The 8372-nt window shown below is 28.4% G+C and overlaps 1 protein-coding gene across 1 annotated transcript in view; it reads right to left on the reverse strand.

Annotated features, from left to right (window-relative positions):
* Positions 1-7678: 7678 nt before the first annotated feature.
* LOC108727355 (odorant receptor 85b-like) overlaps positions 7679-8372 on the reverse strand; it is a 4973-nt gene continuing 4279 nt past the window's right edge. The window contains exon 2 of the mRNA XM_018455463.1: positions 7679-8037. Coding sequence (XP_018310965.1) covers positions 7679-8037 — 359 coding nt within the window. The remainder of the gene's footprint in view (positions 8038-8372) is intronic.

Here is an 8372-nt window from a genome sequence, read left to right on the forward strand (position 1 = left end):
AAGTAAGTTTCTCTGGCGCACCCTGTATTACCACAGTTTTGGAAAGATTCTATCAGCGCGCAGATCACTGTGAGAGACTATACGATATCAAAGGGGTTCAACTGTTTCATAAATAAATATAAATTAATTTTCATAAAATTTTTGATAACAAAAATAAACTAAATATAGATTAGACATGAATTAATTGAAAGTTTCATAATTTTTCTTTGAAAACCTAATTACCCTTAAATTCCTTTTTTAAAATAGTTGCAAAAAATTGTTGTTACTTAACATGAATTTTAACTGCTATGTGTATTCAATTGGATGCACCTACGTAGAGCCAGGATGCCGCGTATATCAATTTGAATGCACATACATTTTCAACTTACTATCATTTTTAAATAAAGAATCGAAAACATTTTTTGTATTGATTTTATATGTACATGTTGTAAGAATATATCTGAATTATTGTGAATTCGGAAGAGGTTTATTAACTTATCATTAAACGAAAACTTTTTGGTAATTATTCGAATTAACGTACACCGCGCCGATGACCTTGACCTTGACATATGTTGTCAAGGACATGATTCTGAATGACCTTCGAAAGGTTTTAGGCGGTTACTGTTCGTTCCAACGTTCAAATTAGGTTTAAAAGATAATGTCTTATTTCTGCTATATATTGACGAGTATACAATTTTCCATGCGAAGAGAGGTTCACCTCACCTTCTACACTTGTCTAGCACGACTTTTCATGCGAAACGAGATCCACCTCTCTTCGCGTAGAAAGTTGGTCGCTCCTAGACAGAGGGGAAGGTCGGACGGACCTAGCCTCGCATGGAAAGTCGAGCACCCCTACATAGGGTGAGGTGGGGTGAACTTCTCTTTAGATAAATTACTGAAAAAAATCATGTCACAACGTTACATGATGAAATCATGTAATTAGAACATGTAAATCATGTAACGGATTGTTCCAAATCAGTACGTGATTTTTAAAATGATGTAATTGGTAAAATCACATGTTATTACAACTAATTTCATGTATCATGTAATGTTATAGTTATAGAATTTTAAAGAATTGAATGATAGAAATAGAAGAAAAAAGAACATGTCTGTGACTTTTCAAAATACGTAATTTTAAAATCATGTAAAGGTCCCACAAAGAGGATGTTTGTACGACGGCAAATTGCTTGATCATTGTATTAATGCATTACAATTCTTCGATGTCTTCTGAATTGTCTAGCGTGTGTAACAAAAATACCGATAAGCGGAATTTGCAGTCCATGCAATTTATTCATTTTCCAAGAAATATAGTGAGTATGTTATTCGATACCCTTATTGAAGTAATGCGTACCTACCAGACAAAGAAAGCTCACCGTGGAAGTTTGGCATATAATAGAAAGCCTAAGTAATAAATGTATTTTAACTTTCAAACATTTGCCATTTCGAATTTTATTGATATCAAGATAATAACTTGAACATACTTTATATTTTTTTAGTGGATAAAAATTATATATGTATCCATTCTGTACTTTAGGGGAGACTGGAGCTAATAGATTATAGAGGTAGATGGACCGAATCTACGTTAAAAACAAAAGACTGGAGACACGCGTAAACGTTTCTGAGCATACAATAGAAACTGCTGCTCAGAGTCACCCGAGTCACCTGTGACGTGAACCTATATCGTTCGAAAGTCGTGATACATTTTTGAAAAATCGTAAGTTCACATACCTTTATTCTTGAAAAACTTCCTGTTTTACAATTATATATGTAATTGTCTGAGGTGTTGACTAAATTGTTTATTTACTTAAATCTTCCTGAAATCATTTTATTATCTAATTATTTTACACATGATGTAGATAAATGTCTGAGAACAATTTTATAGTAAAACAATTATATTAAACATTTTTAAAAAAATGTCTTGAATAGTTTTTTAAATATGAAATTTTACTCAAAAAGAGTGAAAAATGTCATTTTTTTAAGAAGTGAAATATTTTCTTTGTTCTCAAAAAATGGCCGTATTTTCACTCTGTTAGAGTGAGATTTTACTTCAAGAAATTTAGAGAGAGAAAGAGAGTAGATTAAACATGAATTAATTAAAAGTTGTATAATTTCTTAAAAAAATTAATTATTCCTGAAATTTTAAAAAATTTTAAATTAATTGCAAAAATTGTTATTATTCTTTAATTACCATGTGCATTTAATTGAATATACATCTATATGTGAATTCAGAACGATACATGTTTCAACTTATATACGTATCATTTACAAAACACATGTATATACATTTTATATTTACTATCGTTTAAGTAAGAGAAACTAATTGTGGTCAAAGCTAGATGTTGGAATAATATTTCTGTATGTATTTTAAATGTATTTATCTTAAATGTATATATGATTGTGCGTGGATTTTTTAACTTGTAGAGTTATCAAAAAAATTGGCATCAAAATCCACTCTTGTGAGTGTTTGTATTAAATTGATACTTGGCAAACTTTTAGTTTCAACTATAAAGAATAATTAAAGCAACATTTTACTGCTTAAACTCATGTTCTTGCGTAAGTTATACAGCGTAAAAGCAAAAGTACGTGCTCTTTGGCGGTTTGACTTTACATAGTGTTTCAATATCTTACATGCACATACCACATTTTCTTAAAAATTATTAATTGAAAACTATAAGAATCAGTATGTTCTGAATACATTTTCAACATTTTACATGCTTACAATTATTATTTTTATATAATAATAACAATGTATATAACAAATGAGTCCAAGTTTTATGCTGAACAAAAATGCTTACATGCTACATAAACTTATGGCGTTTTGTAATTAGTAATTGTTTATTTATTTAAACCCTTCTTATCTAACTATTTTGTTATCTAATAATTTTTTGTATAAATAGTACGTTTACAGATAATAATAATAATCTGAGCGTGACATTTCTTTGTCATAAATATTCAAAATTACAATAAAAAACTGAATATGATTAAAGAAACTGCAATATATTGAAATATAAATGTATATTCTGTTTCATTTATCTACATGCCATACGATATATAATAAACAAATAATATCATATAGTAATCGGATTATTCCACTGCCATCTGTATAAACGATATATATGACAATGCAGTTTTCAGAATATTTGTAACAGTGCTTCGAGTAACATAAAAAAATTTTCCGGCAGTAAGTTGAAGAGGGATCTTCGTTCTCATCATAATAAATATGAAATCCTTCACTACAGAGGGCGACAGTTTATGCCACGTTGTACTATATATTGCCAAAACGATCGATTCACTTTGTTTTCGTAAAGTTTCACCCGCATGCGTAAACAAGAAGGACTGCACAATATAGTACTGGACGAAAATCATACTTTTTACTACACTAATATAATCTTGATCCTTAATGGACATAATCACACCCGTTCCTGAAAAGGACACATTTTCTTGTTTTTTTTTCTGAATCATTTCTTGCTCTTAGATACAATCGATACTTTATTTTGGTATTACACATTTTTAGTACAATTCTTTCTCAACAGCACTTATTCGTTGTATCACGCAATTTATTATAAATATATGACGATATTTGCAAGTTTCAACATTATTAATCAAATTTCTGTAAATCTATTTTCATAAACAGATTTAATAGTGTACTTTAGTAAAGTAAAAACGATAAATAATTTTATTAGTTATAAAGAAAATGAATGGCCAATTGCAACATATAAATACCTGAAATCGCAATGAAAATGGTAGTTATTGATAAACGAAATAAGACATTGAGATTGAAGGTGTCTTCGATATTTCTGGCCAGTATTATCAGTTTGTAATGTCTTCTGATCCAAGATCCCAATATGCTACGATAATGATTCCTTTCGTTGGTACTTTTACCAACGAGTTCAATAAAGCGAATTCTTAGGAGTTCTAATTGACCACAGAGGTGCATAGTAATAGCAAAGAAGAAGCAATCGCTTGAACATTCAGCCACATAGATTATGAAAGCCTGCAATATTTGCATGAGAAAAAGTGTTTTGTATATAGAATATGAAACCCTTCCGAATAGGCATGTTGACGGAATAACAAAATTCCATAAAACTTCTGTGTTATTGCCAATAATTACGACCTATTAAAATATTTCAAGATGTGTTATACAATTTTACATTTATAAAAGACAAACGACAAATGTATATTAAACGTAAAATATAACAAATTAAAATGCGATATTTGTAAGAAACGTTTATATCAGTAATAATACTTTTTCAGAATTTTATTCTTTATTAATTAATTTAATTTTCTAATCTTTTATTTATGATAATCATAGTATTCCCTAGTGGTATAGACAAATTTATATTTATTACAATCCTTATGTTATGTAATATGGTGACAATATCGTATAAAGTAATAAAGATAACTTATATCTGTCACAAATAAAACATCACCTGTTGTCTATTTCCAAAAAAAACAGAGGGGAAATATACAACAGCGGCCATAAATCCAACCATTAATTGAAACACAGTGATCACTCGACCTATTCGTGCATATCCCGTCATTATTAAATGAGACTGCTTCTCTGTTGACGAGGTCGACCAATCGTCAATCGCAGATGTTACGTTGACAGCAATCTTTTTCATGTAAATGCGCGAGAAAACGATATTTATCCACGAGTGTAAGTTCGTCTCCATTAGAAGAAATACTTCCAGAGTGTCTTTGGTATCACCGCAGTTTATGAAAAGTTCTATCAGCAAGCAGATCAATGTGAGAGACTATATGATAACAAAGGTTCAACCATTTCATATATAAACGTAAATTAGATTGTACATAATTGTTGATAATAGAAATATATGATATTTAATTTAGATTAGACATCCATTAATTAATTTTTTTAAAACATTAATTACATGTGAAATCCCTCAAATTAAAATTATTAATTAAAAGATTGTTACTAATTAAATTATAATTATTAGATTGTTATTAATTAAATTATAAATATAGTGACTTTAAATAAAAAATTTGTATGCATTATAGACAACATAGACATTTGCATTTATCGCCACATCCTACATTTAAGAAAGGAAATTATTTCCTTTTTATATAATGTCTTATCTTACCTGTTCAATGAATACGATAATCCAACGAAATGTACATACTATATCGTCCTGATGCAAAGGCCATACACCGACTATCCACATAATCATCCTTATCACCGAGAAACCATAGTCCATGCCACTGTTCCAATTTGTCTTCATACCCGGCGACGTGCTAGTTTCGATCGCAAGAGATTGTGACGGTGTAATACATAAAATGTTCAATTTATGCAATGTACAGCTCCGAAAGGAATTACTACAGTCAGACGTATCACTTGTTAATCGATCGATTCTTATGATGGTAAGATAAGTATGGCACTGTAATTTCTGTGATCATACATTTCTGTAATATCCATGTTTTTCCATAATATGTACTATTGCCCGTATTCAGACATAGTCAGACGTTGTAAGCTTCCTTAAATTTATCTTCAGATGTTCTATGAATTATTTCATTGGCTATTGAGCATCTAAAAATATATTATAGGAACCTATATCTACGATAATTTTATCATTCCGATACTTTTGAATGATCACGATTTTAACAATGACATTTCGTTTTGTACTTACAGTGTCTGTTTGATATAATCGATCGATAACAAATGTGCGACACAAGTGCATATAATAAGATAAATTTCAATTTACCTTTACTTACATATTCTTTTTTTTTTTTTCATGTATGATCGAATAGGCATGATGATAGAATGATAAAATTCCATAAAGTTACTTTCTCATTACCAATAGTTACGACCTATGAAAATATTTCAAGATGTGTCATATAATTTTACAATTATAAAAAATAATTAATAAATGTATAATAAACATATAACGAATACATAGTAAACAAATTAAAACGACGTAATTATAAAAAATGTTGTGTTTGTAGCAACACTCTCTTAAAATTTTATTCCTTATTAATTAATTAATTTTCTAAATATATTATATTTAGGCTAATTATAATATTTTTCATAAATACAAGGGAATTTTAACGAATTATTTTTATAATTATTGCTATGTTGTTCAGTATGATTACAGCATCATACAATTAAAGTATAATAAATGTTATAAAGAAACTATTACTTGTTTATTTACGACGATAGCGATAAGATATATGGCAATTGCTATGAATCCAATCATTAACAGTCACAGTGATCATTCGACTTATTCGTGCGTATCCCGTTGGTCAATTCAGCCACAGCCTTAACAAGACTCCCAAACCATGAAATACTTAACGGAAGGTATAGGGTAGTTTTTAAATTGTATATGATAGAAATAACACGTTATCTTTCAAATTTAACTTGTTAATACGTATTAAATAAACAGTGGCCGCCACCTAAAACCTTTTGAAAATCACTCACGGTCATGATCTTGACAATATATGTCAAGGTCATCAGCACGATGATTCCATTAATCCGAGTTATACTACGATCTAGTTCTGTATTACATTTTATTCGTCTAGATAATCTTTATATTATTTCAACTGTGAATGTTGTAGAATTAGTTCTTTTGAACTAAAAGTACGGATGAGTAGATTATTTTTTAAATTTTGGTCTGTATATTCACATTACGAAAACTGATTAAAGAATATTATACGCTACAAGTAAGTAATATTAATAATTTTATATATACTTAGACAAAATTTTTTTGTCAAAACAAATATAAAAATTAATTTTAGACAGAGATATATTTGTTAGATGTTTCCCAGCAAACACAAATATATCTCAAAATCGTAACTCATACATAATCTTAATTTTTTTGGATCGTAACAGTGATGTCAAAAGTTACGTGAATTTACGGAAAATGTTCTCAAATTTGTCGTCCCATTTTACCTATAGTAGTTACATAACAGTGATTTAAATACGAAACGGCGACAGGGTTGACATATAACAATTATGTATTGAGATGAAATGCATATATAACATTTACACAATGCAAAATTTGTTACTGTGACATCACAAATGGGTGAAATTGTTATTTATTTGTTACTTATTGACATCAATTTCTTTGATTTGAAGAAGTTTTTTGGTTATTTCTTGCTATTAGAATTAAAAAAATAATTTATGTAGTTTTACAATTCTTTTTTTAAATGAAAGAAACGTATTTTTTATATGTAACAAAAATTGTCTTAAATAAATGCTATTTTTTTATGTAATAAAAAGATTACGGTTATATCTTAACGAAAAAAATAATCTTTTTATTATTATTTACTTTTTTTTCCAGTTCAATTTATTTTTTATACCTTATACAATTTATTATTTATATAATATATACTTAGACAAAATTTCTTTGTCAAAACAAATATAAAAATTAATTTTAGACAGAGATATATAATATTTGTTAGATGTTTTCTACAATTAAATTTATCTGTTTACAGAATTTTATCACAAGATGTGATCTTATAACATTTACGAAAAAAATTTTAAGGAATTTTCGAATAATTAGTTTGCTTGTAATGTTCTTCTAAGAATGTTAAATTTTTACGCAATGTAAATTAATTGTCAATATTACATTATATATCAAAATTACATGTTAATATTATACATTATATTGGACTAAAAATTTCGCATCGCTACAAATGCTTCTCTAAAATAGTATGTGACATGGTATGTGATAAAGTAAAACCTTTATTAGTAACTATTTGTTTCTTGTTTGTCAATCATAACACGTAAAGCAGATAAATAAGATACTGCAGTTTTCAAAATGTCCGTAAAGGTAGCACGTGTGACGTAGAAAAATTTTCCAGCAGTTAGACGAATGGGTATATTCGTTTTTATCATAATGAACGCTAAGTCTCTTATATCATTAGACGAAAAATCGCACCAATTGCTGTTATAAAGCGCGAATGACAGGCCCTCGCTTTGATCCCTCAAATTATCACCCGCATATGAATACAGAAAGCATTGCATCAACATAACAATCATTATTACAATGCTCTTCACCGTCATAACTATGTCATGAATGTGCCAGGATACGATGAGTCCGAAGCCTTAAATTAATATATTTTAGTTTCTGATTGATCTTTTTGAAACTATAATTGTGTAAAAATTTTACTTTGGCTACACTCTCATAACTCAGCTCAACTAGGCTGATACAATCTGCACGTAGCATATTCTTATAATACGTAAACTTTTTTTTATAATAAAGTTATTATTAATGTAATATTAATTTGCTTTTTGACATCTAAATGTGCATTTACAATGCTATTATAGAAATAATTTTTTTAGGGACTTACATAACAATCCTCGTATATTTTACTCCTTTCTCACACAATTTTTACGTATTAAATAATCAATTAAAGACTTTATTACAAAGTTAATAAAA

The sequence above is a fragment of the Mycetomoellerius zeteki genome, unplaced genomic scaffold, assembly GCF_001594055.1.
Source record: "Mycetomoellerius zeteki isolate Tzet28-1 unplaced genomic scaffold, Tzet1.0 scaffold481, whole genome shotgun sequence".
Classification (NCBI taxonomy): domain Eukaryota; kingdom Metazoa; phylum Arthropoda; class Insecta; order Hymenoptera; family Formicidae; genus Mycetomoellerius; species Mycetomoellerius zeteki.